Source organism: Chroicocephalus ridibundus, chromosome Z, assembly GCF_963924245.1.
Source record: "Chroicocephalus ridibundus chromosome Z, bChrRid1.1, whole genome shotgun sequence".
NCBI lineage: Eukaryota > Metazoa > Chordata > Aves > Charadriiformes > Laridae > Chroicocephalus > Chroicocephalus ridibundus.
The window spans coordinates 72762031-72782184 of record NC_086316.1 but is presented as its reverse complement, the minus strand read 5'-3'; the positions used below and the strand labels follow the sequence as shown (position 1 = coordinate 72782184).

The following is a 20154-nucleotide window of genomic DNA, read 5'->3' as shown; positions in this document are numbered from 1 at the left end:
TTTAGTTAGATTTTTCAGACTATTTTCTATTATCAGGTTGTCTGAACAGACTGTCACATCACCCTGTGGTGTCAGGCCTACCTTTGTACAAGGGCAAAATGCTAATTTTACTTTAGACCTTCTTCATCAGACGACATGAAAATTCTGGGTGCCATCTTACAACTGATTCTGTCTTGCGCCTTATAGTGTATAAGTGAAGTGGATTTCATTATAATTATTTTTTTTAAATTAAGGTATTATTCAATTTCAGTTTTCATAATAGTTTTTTCTCTTTTCCCTCTGAACACTGTGCCTTTGTCTTTCATCAGATATGTGTTGGAAGATGAGCTAAAATAGTATATTGCAATAGGTTAGTATTCATAGCATTGATTACAGTTCAGAAAGGACTTAATATTAACTATAAACTATCAGAATTTGTGAATTTTGGGGATTAAAATCTTATGCATCTTTCCATAAACATCAATTACTTGGATAATTTTTTTCATTTGTACAAGAATTCAAGTACGCATGTGCAGTAAAAGGGAAAAGCTCTGCAGACGTACATTTTCAATAACAGTGTATATTTTACTTAAAAATCACCTGTTGGTGAGCAGTCCTGGCTTAAGCATGCACGATGCTGTAATACATTATAATCATACAAGACTTTCTGTGACCTTGATCTGCGTTTTTGTGTAGTGTGTTTGTTCTTTGGTATTTAGTAGGAATGCTAAAATACATTTATGCATATCATTTTTTTCCAAGTAAGAAAATGATAGTTGAGACTGAGAGTATGTGTTAAGGAAACTCATTCTAGTAATGTTACTACTAGGATGATGTTTTCTCAAACCTGAACATTACCAACATTCAAAATTAAGGTTACATTTAAAAGAAATTCTTAAATATTTAAGGTAGAGAAATGCACAGTGGAGTTGTAAATCTGCTGCTTAGTGATATGACAAGAATGTAAAAAATGTACAAGAAAATACCTTAGTGCTAATGGCCACAGACTAATTTCAACTCCTTTTTAGAGTAAATATTTGAGGCTCATTTCTATTTCTTTCTTATTATCTCACTTTATCATTATCAGTCATACTTGTTACCTGTCTGGAAACTTTTTCTTTAAAGTTACCTAGATTGTGCCTTCTATGTCCTACACCCCTCAATAGAGATGAGGTGAGAGCTGTCCATCACAGAATAAGTTTTAAGTTTGTTTTTAAATGGTATTAAAAAAGGATTCATTTATATATTTTCTGTCATTCTTTTAAACCAAAAACTGTGGTTCAAAACATGTTTTAAATTTAGGGAGGACAAAATAAATAGGTGTATTTTTCTAGTATTTTAGAAGTGCAATCTGCTTTAAGCATAAAATGAGATTTCATCTGTAGAGTTCATGATTGTATTGGCACATTCTGTCAGCTTTCTGTAGGTGAATGTTAGGGCTTAGTAGTTTGACTGAAATACAGTACCTAGCTGCATTGAGAGTGGCAGTGAGAGGTGAGCGGGCAGAGGGCATGCCTGGTGCTACTTCCAACAAAAATACCCTGGAGTTTCCTCGTCACTTGCCTCTATGAAAGGCAACCAGTGTCGATTTAAACAAATTTTGCAGGAGTTAGAGGCCCCTTCTAATACTCTGGACAATGAAATATCCTCTGTATTGAAGTATGGAGGTTTTTGATTTTTTTTTTTTTTTTTTTTTTTTTCCAGCGCTGCATGGGACTTTGAGTCCTGCTCTAGGCTAGTTTTCTTGTGCTAATACACTTGGAATGTAGCACTTCACACCTAACGGGAGGTAGTAACGGCTGCATTCCTGGGGGATTATCACATCTCTTCTGTGCTAGGGAGAGGGGAAGAGAAGAGGGTGTCAGGGAGGATTTCTGAAACTAGTTTTGCTTGTATGGATGTTGCAGTAATTAAAATCGGTGATAGCAATTGAAGGTTTGACAGCTCCCAAACTCTCTGGAGCAGGGACTTCTGTCAGCCTTCTGTCTAACCTTTGGTTTAAAACATTTGTACTACTGATGTGCTTTTACCCATGGCTGTGGAGCATTTGCTGGGCTTCCCAAGCTGCAGTGTGCACGTGAATTCTGATGCTGTTTTGGCTGCAAGACATGAAATTCTTTCATTAAAATAACTTAACATTAATTTGTGTGTTTCTGCATCACTTCAATTTCCAGTGTCATGCTGTTGTTAGGGAATTCCCTATACATGTAATCAAGAGAGGAAAAAAAAGATCCCTTTAGATTCTGCCTAATAATGATGTGAGTTAGAGTGGAATAGAATACTTCATTTGGAGGGAACCTACAATGATCGTCTGGTCCAACTGCCTGACAACTTCAGGGCTGACCAAAAGTTCAAGCAAATATTAAATTAGTTAGTTTCAAGCACATTGGTACTTGTGGCTTGCCAGCTAGTAGAACTTCTGAATTTCCAAACCATGACTGTGGGGATCTACAGGCTGTGGGGCACTACAGTTGGGATTTGCAATTGAAATATCTTAGCACCTTCTTTGATAACATTCCTTATAAGCATAGTGGAGGTGGGATAGAAAGCTTTTGTCCCTGTGTAGAAAGGGACCACTAAGGCATTATGGGAGTGGTGAGAATATCTTGCAGCACTCAGCCTGAGATGAATGTTTGCTGTACTTGCTCTAAAAATGGGAGATAAATTTCCTGTGTTTTTCTGACTTGTGAAGTTTCCGAATCTTTTACTCATTGGCACATTGAGTACTGTACACACCAGCCTGGGGTGGGGAATATATGTCCCATCATAAAACATTTCTGTTACTAGGAGGTTTTGGTTTGGGAAGCTCTTAAGGAACAGAGGAAGGAACTACTGTTAGTATTTATAACTGAATTAACATTGCTTTAGGGAACACTTTTTTATGTTATGATGTAAAATGGACATTTTACACAGAATCAATCACTTCTCATGTTTTCTAACAGTTGTGGGTAGACTATGTTAATGTCCGTAAAGTTTATAATCTTTTTGTGTATAATAATTACTGAAATTAGAGATTTAATTGATTAAAAAAGGAATGTGTGTAAAGTAATGCTGCTGTCTTCTTTAAATAGGGATGATGATGCCGCAGTTTAATATTTCTCAGAATTCCATGCGTGGTAGTCCTGCATCTTCCAATTATCAACAAACCACTATCTCACATAGCCCTTCCAGGTAACGCTTTCTTTTAAATGGGGTGGGAGGGGTAACAAACTGCAAATTCTTCCTACAGTACAATCAATTCTTGTTACAAGTGTGTGAGTGGAAGGTGATCAGTGTCCAGACAAATTTTGCATTTGTCTGATGGCAGGGTGAGTTTCTACAGGTGGAAAAGAAGTATGTTCCTGTCAGTGAATTAATTCTTGTATTCCAAGGGCTAGTCATGATTCTTCATTCTCTTTCCCTCCTGTAATTTTGGCAAACTTTCTTTCCTGCTTAAGGAGTCCCCCTGCCTCCTGCCACCCCTCCAGCTGTTTTCTACCTGTGACAGGGGCTGACACTGTTGGCAGGAGGATAGGAGAGAAGAGACTAATGTGTTTCCAGCATGTGTAGCAGTACCAGTGGGAAAGAAGGCTTGTACAAGCATGGAGTACTGTTGTAACAGTTATACAAAAAGCCACTCAGAGGAGGATAGGTGGTAGTTTGCTCAGTCTTCCAGCAGCATCCTCGTTAAATTTCTGATTCTTTTTTAAACTTTTGAGTGTTGGCAAATAGCATGTACCTATAATCCAGGCTTTTATTAATTTAATAAAGTACTCTGGACTAGAGGAAAGAGTTCTGCATGTAGTTTCAACCCATTTACTAGGCTTTAACAGATTTAATCTTCAGTTATTAGATATCATTATTAAAATTAACTTATTTCGCATTTCACTTCAAGTTACTGTAATTGTTTTGGCAAATAAAATGCTCTGTATCTTCATAAAAACCATTACACTTTTTTACTTTTATATCTAAAAGGGATATTGAAGAAGGTTTTTTGAATTGTGAATATTACAGTCTTCTCGAAATCTTTGCAAAGTCCTTGTGTTAAGTACTTTCCTGATTCTTTCTGTAGAAGCTTACCTTCATAGTCTTGCTATCTAGAACTGAGGGCTATGAAAGCATGTAATGTACTTTCTGAAGTATTTATTTGGGGTTTTTTTATTTTGAAAAGCTCATATAAGAATGTAAGTTATAAAGTGCATGTGTTATTGTCACAAGCCTATATTATTTTTATGGCTTTCTATCTGTAGGATCAGTCTAAGATAAACCCAGTGAAAGAATTAAGTTGTATTTAACACAAATTAAGTGGAATTTGGGGTCAGGTCCTACTTAACTGCCTATCACATTCCTATATCTTGGCAGAATAGTTTTGCTAGATGACGATCTTTGAAATCTTACTGAAAAAATCATATTTAGAGCAGACGGCTCCTTGATAATCCTTGGGACGTAGTTTTTCATTAAAACTTAGCTGTCACTTTCATTCAAACTTCTAGGACTAACTTTTGGAAATTGAAGATCTTGTTTTAGTACATATTTGTGTCATTGTTTCCTTTCCCTAGGTGGAGGTCTTATGAATGCTTTTATTATGTTCTTTACTTCTACTAATGCTGTACTAATACAGTACCTAAGCTGGGACTCTTAAGTAATAATTGAAGTTGGGAAGGTATCGATAGTTTAAAATACTGCTTTTGAGGGAGATTCTTGATTGTGCTGGAATTTTGTATTTTACAGAAGTTATGATGTTCTGAATGTATAATATTCCAAAAGAGATAATAAATTTGTCTCAATTTGCTTTTCCAACTTCTAAAAACTTTTTAAAATTTTATTTTTAGCCGGTTTGTGCCACCACAGACAAGCTCTGGTAACAGATTTTTGGCACAACAGAACAGTCCAGTGCCTAGTCCATATGCTCCTCAAAGCCCTGCAGGATACATGCCATATTCACATCCTCCAAGTTATACACCACATCCTCAGATGCAGCAAGGTAAGTCTGAGATGTCTGTTTTATTCTCCTATCTCATGTCAGCTTTACCTTCGTGTGCCCATTTTGCACAGATGTCACGTACAGATGACAATAGAAAAAATCCAAACAAACTAAAAACTTTTATTCGTTAGCTATGGCTGTCATATATCTGTACTAGTGAAAACCTCATTTTTGCTAATGTAACATAAATTTTGCTGCCACCGTATTTTGCCTTACCAAACCTTTGTAGTGTTGACTAGATTAATTCTAAATTTGCTAGAATTATGCTTAAGGTATGCAGTAACTAGCAAAGATGACCTTCAGAATGAATGGATTTCTTTGTTCTTCCCTTTTCTAAAAACACTTTTGAACAACATGAACATTGTTAAAGTATCTAGCCATTTTTTTAATGGTAAGTAGAATTCTGATTGGACTCTTAAATCATTTGTTTTTAAAGTTTAGCATTGTGCTTAGAATATATATATATAGCTGTTCTGTATGTAATGTCGTATGTATGCCTCATTAATACCTTGGAAGTTACTAAAGGTAGTGAATACAAATTATATAGAGGAAAACAGTTTTCTATAACCAGTAAGAATATGATACTGACTGTAATAGATGCGGAGAGAAACTTGGCTAATCTGTACATGGAACTTAGGTTTTAAATCCTTTTGAAAATTTAAAATCTTAGATACCTAATTTTATTCAAGGTATTTGTGACAAAAGGATTCAATCAAAAAGTTGGATTCTTTTTCAGATTCCAGACCTGTTGCATCCAACTCATTAATATACACCATTATGGTGTTTTCTCTGAAACTTTTTAAAAGAGTTAACGAGTGTGTGAATATATCAGTATAGTTACTTATATTTTTCGTATTTCAGCTTCAGTATCCAGTCCCATTGTCACAGCTGGTATGAGGAATCTCCATGAAAGTAAAGTTTCAAGTCAGTTGTCTGGAAATTCAGCTAATCATCATGGTGATAATTCTAGACATGGCTCAAATGAAGACTACCTACAGATGGTGCACAGACTAAGTAGTGATGTATGTTACCTAAATCAGTCTACTATCATAAATCAGTTTATTATGATAAAGCAAACATTTACTATGATAAAGCAAGTATGTGTTTAGCTGCTTTAGAAGTCAGATATTTTACGTTGATGTTGTTGTTGTTGATGTACAAAATCACTGAAAATATATTTCAATTTCAGATGTGTGCACTCAAACGTGAAACTTTAATGTGTGAGATTTTTATTTTTTTTTTTTAGATCTCTCATTCCTTTGGAATGGTTTGTAACATTTATTCTGATGAAATTAGGAAAAGTAAAAATCTTCACATAATCTCATGTGTGAATTTATTTTAAAGAAATGGTAGAGTGTCTCTACAATTACGTTAGCGATATGTTGATGCAAACAGTACTAGATTCTAAATAAGTATGTAGTTGTCTCTCTGAAGATCCCTGCAACTGAAATTAGATTTGACATATTTGAATAACCTATTGGGTAATATAGTAGTGTTGTCAAAGCAAGAATTCCTATGGACATTTTTTCTTACTAGTCTATTGGGTGCTTTTATGGCCTGGTTTCTTTGTAAGAAGTTTTCTCTTAGTGACTTTATTTCATGCGGGAGAAATTCCTTCTGAAATCTTGAATCTAAAAGAGAAAAACACCTTTTCTCCCACATTTTTTTGAAGTACTGATTAATTTTCTTCTTAATGAGCATCTTATCCTGAGGATGAAGCTTGTTGGGATTCCTCTTTACAAGTTTGGCACACAATCTCTTAATGGCTTTTAAGGGTAGGGTACTTAAGTTTCAATTTTATTTTTTTATCAAAACTGGCTTCAAGCAAGCCTCTTTTTTGTGTGTGTGTTTAGTGTGTTTGTATGTGTGTTTCATTTAGCTGACAAAAACTGTGGGCAACTCTCATCTTCCTAAACTAGGGTCTGGAAGCAAAAAAGTGCTGTATTCAACACGTGTACTGTTAACATCAGGCTCCCTAAATCAGAGAGCTATTAGTTTTATTAGTCTTTTATTTTTTAAATTTTTCTTTTTAGCTAAGAAATATCATAGTATCATAAACAAGAGAGTGCCATAATGAAGGAACCAATGAAGCTGGTGAGGGGTGTGGAGCACAAGTCTTATGAGGAGAGGCTGAGGGAGCTGGGGTTGTTCAGCCTGGACAAAAGGAGGCTGAGGGGAGACCTTATCGCTCTCTACACCTACCTGAAAGGAGGGTGTAGACAGGTGGGAGTCAGTCTCTTCTCCCAAGTAAGAGGTGATAGAACAAGAGAAAAGGGCCTCAAGTTGTGCCAGGGGAGGTTTAGACTGGATATTCAGGAAAATTTTTACGCTGAAAGGGCTATAAAGCATTGGAACAGGCTGCCCAGGGAAGTGGTTGAGTCACCATCCCTGGAGGTATTTAAAAGATGGGTAGACGTAGTGCTTAGAGATACGGTTTAGCAATGTTTTTTGTCAGTGTTAGGTTGATGGTTGGACTAGAAGATCTGAAAGGTCCCTTCCAACCTAGGCGCTTCTATGATCCTATGATAATACACAATCATCAGATGCTTTTCTCAGTCTCTGCTTCAGCAATGCAAATTCTTCAAAGTAGGAAGCTATTCTTGGCATTAAGTGTACATAGGTCCCCCAGCTATGTTAAAGGTACACTATCAAAAGAATCTAGGTTTTGTTAAGACAGTATTTTGTAAAACTTTAATATTAGGGTAATTTATTTCATAATTTTTAAAGAGGAAATATTTAAAAATATTTATCCCTAATTTTATGATCAAAGTAATGCACATCGTAGTTCATGAAACTCTTTCAGAATGGACAGACCATGAAAACATAAAGCATACTGTCATTGGTTGGTTTAATTGGAGAAATAATAAATGTAAAGCAGCAAATGTTGTAAATTTGGATTTTTATCCCTTTGTGCATTTTTAAATGGAGCATATGTGTTACATTTATTTTATTTGTAATTATACCTTTAGAAGCTGATTTTAGAAGCTGTCATGCAGAAAACAGTTTGAAGAATTTGAAGTTTTGTGTCTATATAGGAATAATAAGCTTAATTGTAATGTTTCAGCCTTTTCAGAAGCAGTGTGACCTTTGTCAAAGATAGTTATGAATAAGGATTATTATTTCTTAGTTTTAGGATTTTATTGCTGTAAAAAATGTGAATAGTTACAGGGTATAGTGTATTTACAATATATGATTCTACAAAATCAGCAAGTATACCCTTGAAAGCTCACTACACATACAGTCTACCTAAGGGCGATTTTTTGGAAAACTTGAGAGTATTTCTAGAGTGTAAGTTCGTGCTCACATATCATCATTTGATTAAGGTCTGAACTAGGAAGCTAAATGAGCACTTCTGGAAGTTTGTCAGTTGTGGTGGGAATGGCATGTGTACCGGAAAGGTCATCTACCTAGTTAGTCTGTTCAGTTAATTTAATAAAAGTCACCTTTGCCTATGTCCTTGGCATTCATGAGTAGAGGACCTCTCCTGTCCTAATAAAACTTCTATGCTAAAAAGTTACTAAACTTTTTTTTCTTCTATTTTGGGGATTTTTTTAAGATTCATTACAAGTCAAAGATAGGTCAGGTTTGAAAAAAATCAGCTCCGTAATTTCAGTGTAGTAGGTAAATGAGTAACTCATCAGGAAATTAATTCAATCTGACTTACAATAACGTCATATAAGTTTAAGATACAGTTCTTTTTAGTGTTGAATCTGAATATTAGATTTCTTTGCACAAGCACTGTTGCAAAAGTAAGTGTAATTAATAGCACAGCCTGAGTTTTAGATGCATTGTGCTGTGGGAAAGGGCAAAAAAAAGGGTAGTAGAAATGTTTTCTAAGTGCCCGTGGATGGTGAAATTGATGAAATCTGGTTTCTTATGGATTTATATTCCTTGACTTGTAAGCACCTTCAGTCTGCAAATTTCAAAGTCTTTCCTTTCCCTAAGCAGTGTCAGCCACGTCTTCACAAGGTGTAACAAGTACACTGTCTACAGCTGTGCATGTGGAAATCGGCTGTTTGGCCATTGACAGAGGGAGCGCATACTTACTCATCTGTTCAGGCTTCTATCTGTTTGAAATGCCAATTTAGCTGTCTAACTTACTAACAGCTGATTTTTTTCATCTATAATTACAGTTGAGTCTTCTAACATACTATTAATTGGGTTGAAGTTGGTCAAAAGGACGAAAGGTATTTATCAGACAGATAATTCAGGTTTGGAAAAAAAAAAAGTTATTTAAAAGAACTGTGTGTATTCAGATACCTCAGTAGGAGCCACGTTAGAATATTAGCTACTGAAATAAAGATTTAGTTAGGAAACAGAGTAAACCTTAGAACTTCTTCGGAGACTTCCTTTATATGACTTTACTCTTTAAAAGAACACACTTTTTGCAATTTCTTTATAATTGTAGAAATTGTCTCTTCATAGGTATAGGGGTTGTTAGTTTGTTCTTTCCCAAAACATTCCTGTACATGTTGTATAAATAAAACTGTTAAAAATGGGAAATACTGTTCTATAGAAGTTTAAATCTAGTTAGGGCATTGAGTGAATGGATATAGTTGTGACCAGCAGAGGGCTCCATGAAAGCAATAAAACCCCCATGTAGAACATTAAATGGAAATTTGAATATTTATTAATTTATTAAATGGAAATTTGAATAAATATGGTTTTCATATATAATTTTAAGATAGTGTGGGGGTAAAAAGGACACATTTAATTTCTTATAGAGCATGGACATCATTACGCTGTAATTAGTCTTATATTATGAAGAACTTTGTCAAATTATGAATTCCATTGAAACAAGTTGTTCTGTGTAAAACAGAGAAGACAGTAGAACTTGTTTTCCGTATTGCGAAGTGCTTCATATCACTATTGAGTTGTTTCCTATCTAACTGTTGAGAGAGGCAAATAACAAGCTAAACTCACTCCAGTTGTGTTTTACACGAGACTATATTGGTTGCTGCAATGGGAATGCTATAGATTTTATTCAGTCCTGATGTGCGTATGCTGGAGGATATAAATACAAAGTCTTAATTTATTTGACTGTAAAAGTAAGATGGCATTCTCAATGAGTTTTAAGGGTAGGTTAAGTGAAAAAAAGGGTGAGTTTGTTTTAAAAATCTACATTTTATTCTCTGTTTCTTTCAATTGGTATTGTAGAGAGGTCATATATCTGCTTTTCAGCTCTTTACTATGAGCGATTGTAACAAAAACTGTTCTAAATGTAACCTTGGTGTAAACCAAAAGTGCATATTTAGCTGTAAGACATGTACATAGATTTATTTTTGTGTGCATGTACTGGTTATAGTTTCTTCTTAGGGCTGATTGTGTTTTGGAATATTGCCTATACAGTAGTCTAATAGCCATCTAAATTGCAAAGATTTTTTTGTAAATAAATATTTTTCTAATATTTCTTGCATGCTTTTTGTCCAATCCATTTTATCAGTATATGTACTAATTTTAGTCTTTATTTTATCAAATGTTCATGTTCCTAATGTTAATTTTTTATCATTGTCACTTTAGGATGGTGATCCTTCAATAAGGAATGCTGCATCTTTTTCCTTGAGGTCACCACAGTCAGTCTGCTCTCCGGCTGGAAGTGATGGAACCCTTAAAGGTAGTCTAGCAGTCATATATATCTCAATGTATTTTCCCAAGTTTTAAAGAACAGAGGGTTTAAAGAGGTATTGGGTTACTCCTCCTGACTTCTGTATACAAATAGTGCTAGAGGTTATGTCATTTATGTTTTAGATACAAAATTATTTTGAGCCCTGATCCAGAAGAAATTTCTGAAAGTCCAAAAATTGACTAATCATCCTTCAAAACAAAGCTCAGATTCATGGAGGACAGAAGGATTTAAAATCCTTTCCAATATGAGCATTAAATTCTTCATAAGAATGGTTTTAGTTGCTCTACATAAGAAATGGTTTAAAGGCAGCCTTACGAGTATTGAACTCTTAACCAGCTCAAAAGTGTTTTGACGTGCAACACTTGTCTTAATTGCAATCATGAAATTTTAAGAACATGAAATTAAATGTAGTTCAAGTTCAAGTACTATGCAGTACATATAGCATAAATGAAGCCTGAAAACCTTAGCTGTGGAGAAGGAATAGGGTGAACTGTCAATCAGTTGAGAGGGAAGAGAAAAAAAACTGCTCAAAATAATTCTTTATGCTAAAATCTGGAATGCATTCTGCTATTTTTAATACTATTCCTAAGAAGCAATGACTGAGATACATGAGACTTAGCAAGGTAGGGGTTTGGGCATATTCTTGCTAATTTACTTTTTCACTGCTTGTATGTTTATAGGGCAATAGTAACAAAGTCTTTCTGGATGGTCAGATTAGGTGGAGAGGGAGAACAGGGGATAGGGAGATTCCAGAGAAGGCAGCGGTATTGGCCTTGTTCAGCCTGGAGATGTCTTTGTTGGGGGTAGACCTTAGAACAGCCTTCCTGTACCCATGAGGAGATTATCAGAAAGACTTGAGTCAGGCTTTTCAGTGTTGTGGAGGAAGAATGATATACAATGGACTCAAATTGGAAGTCTATTTAAGGGAGGTTCTAACTAGGTCCAAGGAAAAACTTTTTCACTATCAGTTGAGTATTGGAAAAGGGTGCCCAGAGAATCTGTGCATTTTCTGTCCTTTGAGGTTTTCAAGATCAGGCTGGGTAAAGCCCTGCATTAAGTCCTGCATGGACTAAAAACCTCCTGAGGTTCCTTCTTAACTGAATTATCCTATGATCCTGTGCCTGCTAAGTGATCTCTGTGTATGTGTATAGCATGCCAGCAGCATCAGTATTTCAGGAGGTCTTGTGCTGAAGGACTTGTAAGAATTGTGTAAATGGTGAAAACTAAATGTGGTTGGTTTTCTCTTTTGAGTTTATCGGTTTAACAGCGTTGTGAATCTAAGCTGCTTCCACTCAGATACATGTTTACCACTCAGCCAGAAGAACATTTGAATTATTTTTTGGTTAAAGTTGTTGCTGTTTCAATTGGCTGTCTCAGAACCCCATTTTGAAGGGATACCTTTTCAGATTGTTTCTGAAAACAGTCTGATTGTACAGTAAAGATTGTAATGTTTGAGCATTAGAGGGGCTGAAAAAATGCAAGAGGAGCTTTTTGGTTTATTCTACCTGTATGTTAGTTTTACTTTTCCCATCAATGAAGTACACAACTGAAATACTGTTACTAATGGTGCTACCATTTTGCCAGTTCTTGATGATGCAAGAATCTTGCGAGACATTTCCTTCCTCTAATCTCATATTTTAAAAATGCATGGAAGAGGTGTGGATAATTACAGTGTTATTTAGATCACAGCATCCCTAACAGTGAGTTTTTTGCCTATGATTTGAAGTGAAAGTTGTACTGATAAGTTTCCCAGTGATGAACAAACAGGAAGTATCTATGCTGAGCTTTTTGTTGCCACTGTCATTAACCCTTGAAAGTTTGGTTGACAGGTTGCAAACTTTGATAAAGAAAATAAGCAAAGCACTTAATTGTTTGGGAGGACAAAGAAAATGTCACTAGACATCATTAGTCCAGAGAAAGATCTCAGGAAGGATGTTACACTATCTAAGCTTTCTTATATAACATAGAAGCTTGAGGCAATTACCAAAGGTATGGGTCCAGACTGCGTTTCTGTACTTTTGACGTGGAAGTAGCAAGGACTTCTGAAGGCTTGGAGAATGTGATTTCACAGTCTTGAATTACTTTAAGACTGAATGTAACTGTCTGATCGAATCCGAATGAGGAAGAAGTTTTGTTGGCAACTCAGGCAGATGCTTGAGAGATGGCAGAGTTATATTTGTTGTTTTGGTTGGTTATTCACTTACTCAGTGGAGTAAAATTTCTCTGTTACAGAAATCTTTGCTTCATTTCTGCTCTAGTAAAGGTACTAGAGCAGCTGAAGTTGTATCCAGGTCTTTATCCTTCCTTTTAATGTAAATTATATATTTTTAGCTATGCAAACAGAATAATGGCTCTGCTTTCATGCTGTCATCTGTTACCACATCCACTTTCTTAAAAAATTCATTTATATGAATTAATCTATGAAGAGTTAACATGGAGTTTTGTTGATCTCATAAAATATTTTGTGGGTTCCATTACCCAAGATCGATTACTCATCAAAATCTTTTATCCGTTTGTTCTGCTTTTCCACTGCTCTGGAACATCAGAAAAGATTTTTTTTTTTTTCCCTTAAGATAACTTCTAAAGATCTGTATAAAGGAATGCCTTTCGCAATGTTTTTAGTCCATTGCTTCCAAAGAGAAGAGTTCATATCATTTACAGTCCAGTTCCCATACAGTTTCCTAAACTCCTGGGAAAACATCTGGGAGGACTAGCAACAACCCTTATGAAACTATATAATTTTGCACTCTTTTTCAGAAATAAATTCTTTCCATCCAGAAATTGTTAATGGGTATTTATTTATTTTCTGAATAATTTGGGAAGATTACATTTATTTTCTTAGGGATTTATAGGACTTCTCCAGAGAGATTCCTCTACACTTGGTCTCTGAATGTATAGTGGGTGGCAAGAAGAATTAGGAATCTTCTCAGATCTGTAGTACAGACTTCAGTGCTCTTAAAGGTGCTTGTTAAAAAAAATTATCATCTCACGCTCTCTCCTTCAAAAGAAAGATGGAAGAAACTTATTCAAAGATTTCTTCTGACAGGGTCAAAATAAACATTCATTCTTATTTCTTTCTTCAAATCTTAATTTTTTTATGCAAGGATGCTTCTGAACATAGCAGTTCTAAGCTGGAACAGCCAAAGCTGAGTTTTTCATGAGGCATTTGAAGCTCTGGAGAAAGTGGTGGGACTGTTCCCTGAAAACTATTGAAAGAGTATGTGGAAAGTGAATACAACCTGTCCCTAAAAACCTCCCAAATATATGTTCTTCTTTGTCTGTCTCATATGCTATCCCGTTAAGTTTGAATTTTAAATTGAATTATGCTCTTTGAAAATGAATGTCAACATTGCCTGTTTATCAAAACAAGTAATAATTTCTTTATATCTAGTACAAAACTGGGGAAGATTTCCAGAGGAATATTCTGTGAGTTTTATACAGAAAGCCATGCTAAAGTCCAAATGTGGCACTCAGTTCTTTTTAATCCACAAGACCTACTTCTTCACAGGATAAAATTATTTTGATTTGATTATACTTATTCTTAACAAATTCACTTTGGAATACTACCTTTTTATTATTATCTCAATCCTTACAGAGAAATTGTTTGCATAGTATATACTCAAATCATACAGACTATGTATAATACTCTGGGCATTCCTTGACCATCGTTTTGAAGGGTCTGTTTTTCCCTTTTTGAGTCTGCTGAAGGCACAAATCAAGATGATTATTACTAATGCTGAGATTGGTTTAGCGTGAGTTCCGGGGTGAATTTGTCTTATATCTTTTTCATGCAAACATTCCATTTATGTGAAAGTGGTACATAAAATTAAAAAAATTAGGTGCTTCCATTTACACATTGTCACTGCAGTCTCTTAGAATCTTCTGGCAGTAGTGTGTTCCTCATGTTCTGTTATTGCCAGGTTCTTAGCATTTCCAACAGATGAACATCAGTATGAATGCAATATGAATGCTCTGGTTCTTTTCTCCTTCTCCAGCTTCTGCCTGTAGGAACTTATTTACAGTATAATTACTCATATGTGAAGTCTAATAATCCACATGTAGCACATACTCATTCCTTAAAGCCTCTCTTTCCAAAGACTTTTCCAATAAAAAGTCTGGAGTGCTGTGTCCAGGTTTGTACAACAATTTGGTACCCACTTAAATAATGTTTCTGGAGTCTTGAGGATCACTTTGCTATGGATTTAAAAAGGTGCAGGTCTTGAATGTTCCCGAAGTTTCTCTCAAATGTGTATGAACAAAGTAGTAGACATTATTCTTCATTTGTTCACTAGCAGTTTTTTACAGATTTCATGCATAGGGAACGATACTTCTGGCAAAAGAGGATGTAGAATGGGTGAAAGACTTTCTGTCAACATCTGGCAACCTTTACTTGCAAGGGAATTGAAGGAATGACCCTTTGAGTGACACTTTGGAAGTTGTTGTTATGCAAGTGAAGAGCTGATAATTCTTTAAAATTGTGTAAACTATCTGAATCCTAAATTCCTGGTAACCTTAATAGTTGTTTTTTTAATCCTGTGGATTATAACAAAGAATGTGATCAGTGGTGTGACTTTGGTGCATCAGCTCTGAAAGGCAAGTGGCCTTTTCTCTGAAGAAGCTCAGAGGTGATCAGAGAAAGTATCATGAATACTTAAATAAGATTTGAGTACTGTGGTTTGATTAGGACGTGTACAGACAAAAACTGTAAAATGGAGATGTCAGTGTTGTCTGCAGTCTCCTGGACAGATGCTTATTTGTTTGCTACCCAAGTTACTGATGCACAATGAGCAAGTGAAGCCATTCCAGGGGAAAGCAGACAAGAAGTTGTTTCAAAATTTTATATTTTTAAGAAGGCTAAGTCACTGTCAATGCAATGCGTTTTATAGTTGCTTGCATTACAAAGGATTTAATAAGAAAACAGTCGAGTCACAGAAAAAAGGTGTTTACAAATCGCTACAGCAGATGATGAAACTTCTTCCATACTTAGTGCCATCTACCCCTAGGAATTAGTAGGAAAACTAATTAATACAGAGAACCAGCGCCAGGATTATCACAGATGATCAGAATGACTGTTACTGAAAGACGATGGAGGTGTTGTTGATGGGTGTATTTGTTCTCTGTAAAGGCCATATTTCCTATTGGTGTTACCTGCTTCTCAGCTACATTTGGTGTTGTCTGGCTGACCATCAATATTCTCTGTTCAGTAATGATACAATGACCTTCCCAAATCAGTGGAGAATCTCTTTTCCTCTCACAAATTTTACATATTCCTGCCATATAAAAAGAGATTGCACAAAATTCTTTTACTGATACTATGGAAGAGGAACTACAGAAAGTCATATTTTTTTCTCCTGAATTACCACACAGACCTAGATTTAGACTCAAAAGCTGCCTACATATTTCTCTGTTCTAAAAGAACATTCTGAAGTTTGGTTCATTCACAAAGATTGTTTCTGAACATCATCTCATGTTTTACTACGTTGACAGCATTTTGTAGAACAAACCTTCTCAACCTTGGAATCTCAGATGGTTCAGCAAGCAGATCATACCCATCTGACTGTGTATTCTTTCCACAAAAGCATTTCTTCTGTTATCAACAAGTCTTGTAAGAGCTTTGTTCTCAGACATATCATGGCTCAAGCTTTTCACATAGGAAATATTTCAGACTGACTTTCACAGTAAGAGGCACAACACTCTCTGTGTAACGGGTGATGTGTTGCCTGAAGTCCAAGCATCCAACAGAATATGTACTTGTTCAATGTGTGATACCTGTTTAGACTGCTAATGTCTGTGGCAGAGTGAAACCTTTTCAATTTCTTCTCACCTCAAAACATAGGCATCGTACATTCTAAGCCTCCTTGTTGCCAATAGACTTCTCACTCTTAAAACGTGGCTTATAGGCCTTGCTATCAAGGAATTTCCTTCAGGAGGAAGATACTTTCAAATACCTATTCGTAGTGCTGCCTAGGAGAGGGAAAACTTTGCTTACATTTCTTCATTTACTGGATTCTAATTATGTTCAATGAAATGCACTGAAATCCTTCTGACCTCCTCAAGTCTACCCCAAGATAAAAAGAACCACCTTATCTGTTGCTGTAGTGTTATTTTTCAGCATGACAAATACCAAATTAATACCAAATCAGAACAATCTTTTCATATTTATTTAAAAGTTTAGGACAACGGAAAATCAAATCTGTGTCCTCTGTTTGAAGTGTAACTCTGAAAAACAGTAAATGTTCCATTGTTGCAACTTCAGTATTCATTTAAGAGATAATTCAAGAGTAAGATGTCAGAAAAATCTCTGTGAAAAGTTTTGAGCTGCCTCTAATATTTGTAGAAATAAAAATGCAGCTTGTATTTCTTGAGTGGTAGTCACTACCATAAAAGAAATCGGTAGCTAACGACTTCTGCTATACACTACATTAAGACAGTCTTGTAAATTACCAAGAGAGACTGTAATTGGTGGAGGGAAGCATCACAAGAATAGGAATCTGTGGTGAAAGGCAAGTGGTAGATCATAGGGTGTAGCCAGGACTTCAGAACTGGTCATTGAGTGTGGTGTCTAATTTGAGGAGGGGAAGTGGAGTAGTGGAAAGATCTTGAGAACCTGGATGAGTCAAAACAGGGCTTTCCAACATTGTGGATGTTATTGGCAGAATACAGAGTTGTTGCTGATGGTCAAGAAGGGGTAAGATAAACCCTTTTCACACCCTGCTCTCTACATACAGAAGTTATAGGACTTCTCATAGAATGTACTAGGGAGAGGGAATAAGTACAGCAGACTGTGCAAAGAAGTCATCAGTAAAGACACAACTTTCATGTGAATTCAAGCAGTTCTAGAAGTATCCATTCTTTTTGTCATCTACATGTCAGTACATTGCTTAATGATTCTTAATATTTCTTAAAATATCTGGTAGAAATTTAAGCTGCAGAATAAAGCCGTTTTCTCATGTAGTGGTGTTTCTTGAATGAAGCACATGGGCACCTGTATTCCAATTAGGTTTTGATTGTTGTTAGAAGTACTGACCTATGATGACCTGAACCAGAATGACTAATAATGATCTCAGTCACTGCTTTCTGAAGATCAGTATTGCCCAATGGATCAATGGAATCTGATAAACGTTTGCTTTAAGAGGAGGAGGCTGGCCCTATTGTTCCAGCCAATGGGCGTTTCGTTTTTTTTTTTTCCTCCACACCAATATTCCTTTTTAAGGCAAAAATTGTAGCTAAAATTGTAACTGGGACAAGTTGAAAAGCTTCTGTGTTCTTAAAGCTTTTCTCTGGGCTGACAGTTATGGGGAGCTGGTTTAATTTGAGGAACAAAAAAACTTAAATGTGATTAATTGGAGAATGTTTTTAATTAAAAATGTCCTCTTAAAAAAATTTCTCTGGATACATTCAAACCCTGGAATGAGTGCATGTTTAAGTAAAAATCCGTATGTTTAAAAAAAAAAGTGGGGGAGATAAGGCAGGGAATGGTAGAAAAATGTCTTAAGACAGTTAGTGTTTTCTAGGTAGTAATGAGTGGGGGAGGTTGGAATGAGTTTACCTAAAATAAAACTTAAAAAAAAAAAAAAAAAAAAAAAGAAAGTTGAAAATGAACTGTCAAAATCAAAGTTAAGGAGGATGTGTATGTTTTTATTTTTATTTTAATTAAAAACGCGTGACTGAAATGGCTAACACCTATAAACTGATCATTAAGTCTTCATCACTGGACCTTGTTAAGAATCTTTTTGATCTTTCCTTTTTCTGTAGTCAGCTTGCTTTCATTGACCATTTTCTAATAGTTGATATTCTGAAGCTGGAGGTACTATTTTTATTTATTCTTTTTTGGTGGTGGGTTTTTTTGTTCCATCTTCTCTGAAATGATCACTTCTCTACCTGCAGTGGACTGCTGAAATTCCTAGGAAATACACTGCAACTATCTCAATTGCATCTCGATCTAGGAATGATGTGCTTCCTACCAATCTTATGTAGACCTTTTGTGAACACAGATATGTGTAGAAATACACATTAAAATAATGTAGGTTATATTTAGTGTGTTTTTATATAAACATGAAACAACATAACTGTTCAGTTTTTCTGAATTATTATTCTAGGATCAAGACAACCTTTAATCCAACAATCTCAGCCTCCACCTTATTCATCACCTAGAGATGTTCCCCCAGACATATTGTTAGATTCTCCAGAAAGAAAGCAAAAGAAACAAAAGAAAATGAAGTTAGGCAAGGATGAAAAAGACCAGACTGAAAAAGCTGCAATGTATGATATCATTAGTTCTCCTTCCAAGGACTCCACTAAGCTTACATTAAGACTCTCTCGTGTAAGATCTTCGGATATGGACCAGCAGGATGATATGCTTTCTGGTTTGGAAAACAGCAGTGTGTCAGAGGGTGATATTCCTTTTAATGTGCAGTACCCAGGACAGACTTCTAAAACACCCGTTACTCCACAGGATGTTAACCGCCCACTAAACGCTGCTCAGTGTTTGCCGCAGCACGAACAGACAGCTTTCCTTCAGGCACAACAAGTGCCTGTTTTACAACAGAACACTTCAGTTGCTGCAAAACAACCTCAAACTCCTGTGGTACAGACACAGCAACAGGTTTCGCAACAAGGAACTATAACGTCATATGATGAAGTAGAATTGGATGCATTGGCTGAAATTGAGCGGATAGAACGTGAATCAGCTATTGAAAGGGAGCGATTTTCAAAAGAAGTGCAAGATAAAGGTAAAAGGAATGTGTGTGTGTATACACTATATATATTATATAAATATATATATATGCTTATAAAACCCATATATATATATATATAAAAAACTTCCTGTCATTGTCACATAGTTCAGTTCTGTTTACTCAGTGTAGGTTCTTCTGCGACATTCATCTCCATTCCCTTCCAACAATGAACTGTAATCTCTCATATATGCATATTTTTATATCTGGTATTCTTTATTTGCGGGTCTTAATGGATGGAAAATTAAGTTCTTAAGTTTCAGAATTCTTTTTAAGCTACTCTTATTTTGAACCATGAGAATGAATGAAGTACAATTTGTGTTGTTTATAGTTTCCATAATCCCAGAAGTACCATAAGTCAAAATTTGTAGTAAGTTTTGGTGGTTACTAATTAACTAACCATGTTCCCTAATATAAAAAAATACAGGAAAATTCTTTTTTTTCACATTTCTATTCATATCCCCATTTGAACCTAATGTGAAAGAGATGTTAGATTAAATCACACCTAGTCTTTTAGAGGCAGTGTAATGATTGGGTACTATATACTACTATGTTGTCTCCAATGTTTGTTCAACTGGATGTTCATTATTACATAGGCATTATAAGCTTTAGAGAATTACCATATATCTATATGATCTCTAGCACAGAACCAGATGAGCCTCTGAAATGTTTTATCTTCACTTCAGTAGCTGTACTGGTTGTCTTAACTGATTTCTTTGGATTGTTTTGTTGTTGTTTTGTTTTTTTCTGTTGCTAACTGGTTTGAAGGTCTTAGGCTTCAGAAATCTCAAAAGTAGATGCAAAGCCTACATGTAAATCGTGAAGATAAGTGATAGGTTATCATTAGTATT

At 35.4% G+C, this 20154-nt stretch overlaps 1 protein-coding gene across 6 annotated transcripts in view; it reads left to right on the top strand.

Annotated features, from left to right (window-relative positions):
- Nucleotides 1-20154, top strand: part of NIPBL (NIPBL cohesin loading factor) — a 162383-nt gene that overhangs the window by 70495 nt on the left and 71734 nt on the right. For 5 of the 6 annotated variants that reach the window (XM_063321562.1, XM_063321563.1, XM_063321567.1 and 2 more), the window contains 5 exons: nucleotides 3051-3150; nucleotides 4791-4942; nucleotides 5804-5964; nucleotides 10463-10556; nucleotides 18668-19300. In XM_063321562.1, the coding sequence (XP_063177632.1) occupies nucleotides 3051-3150; nucleotides 4791-4942; nucleotides 5804-5964; nucleotides 10463-10556; nucleotides 18668-19300 (1140 nt within the window). The remainder of the gene's footprint in view (nucleotides 1-3050; nucleotides 3151-4790; nucleotides 4943-5803; nucleotides 5965-10462; nucleotides 10557-18667; nucleotides 19301-20154) is intronic. The other variant, XM_063321565.1, reaches the window with a different exon arrangement.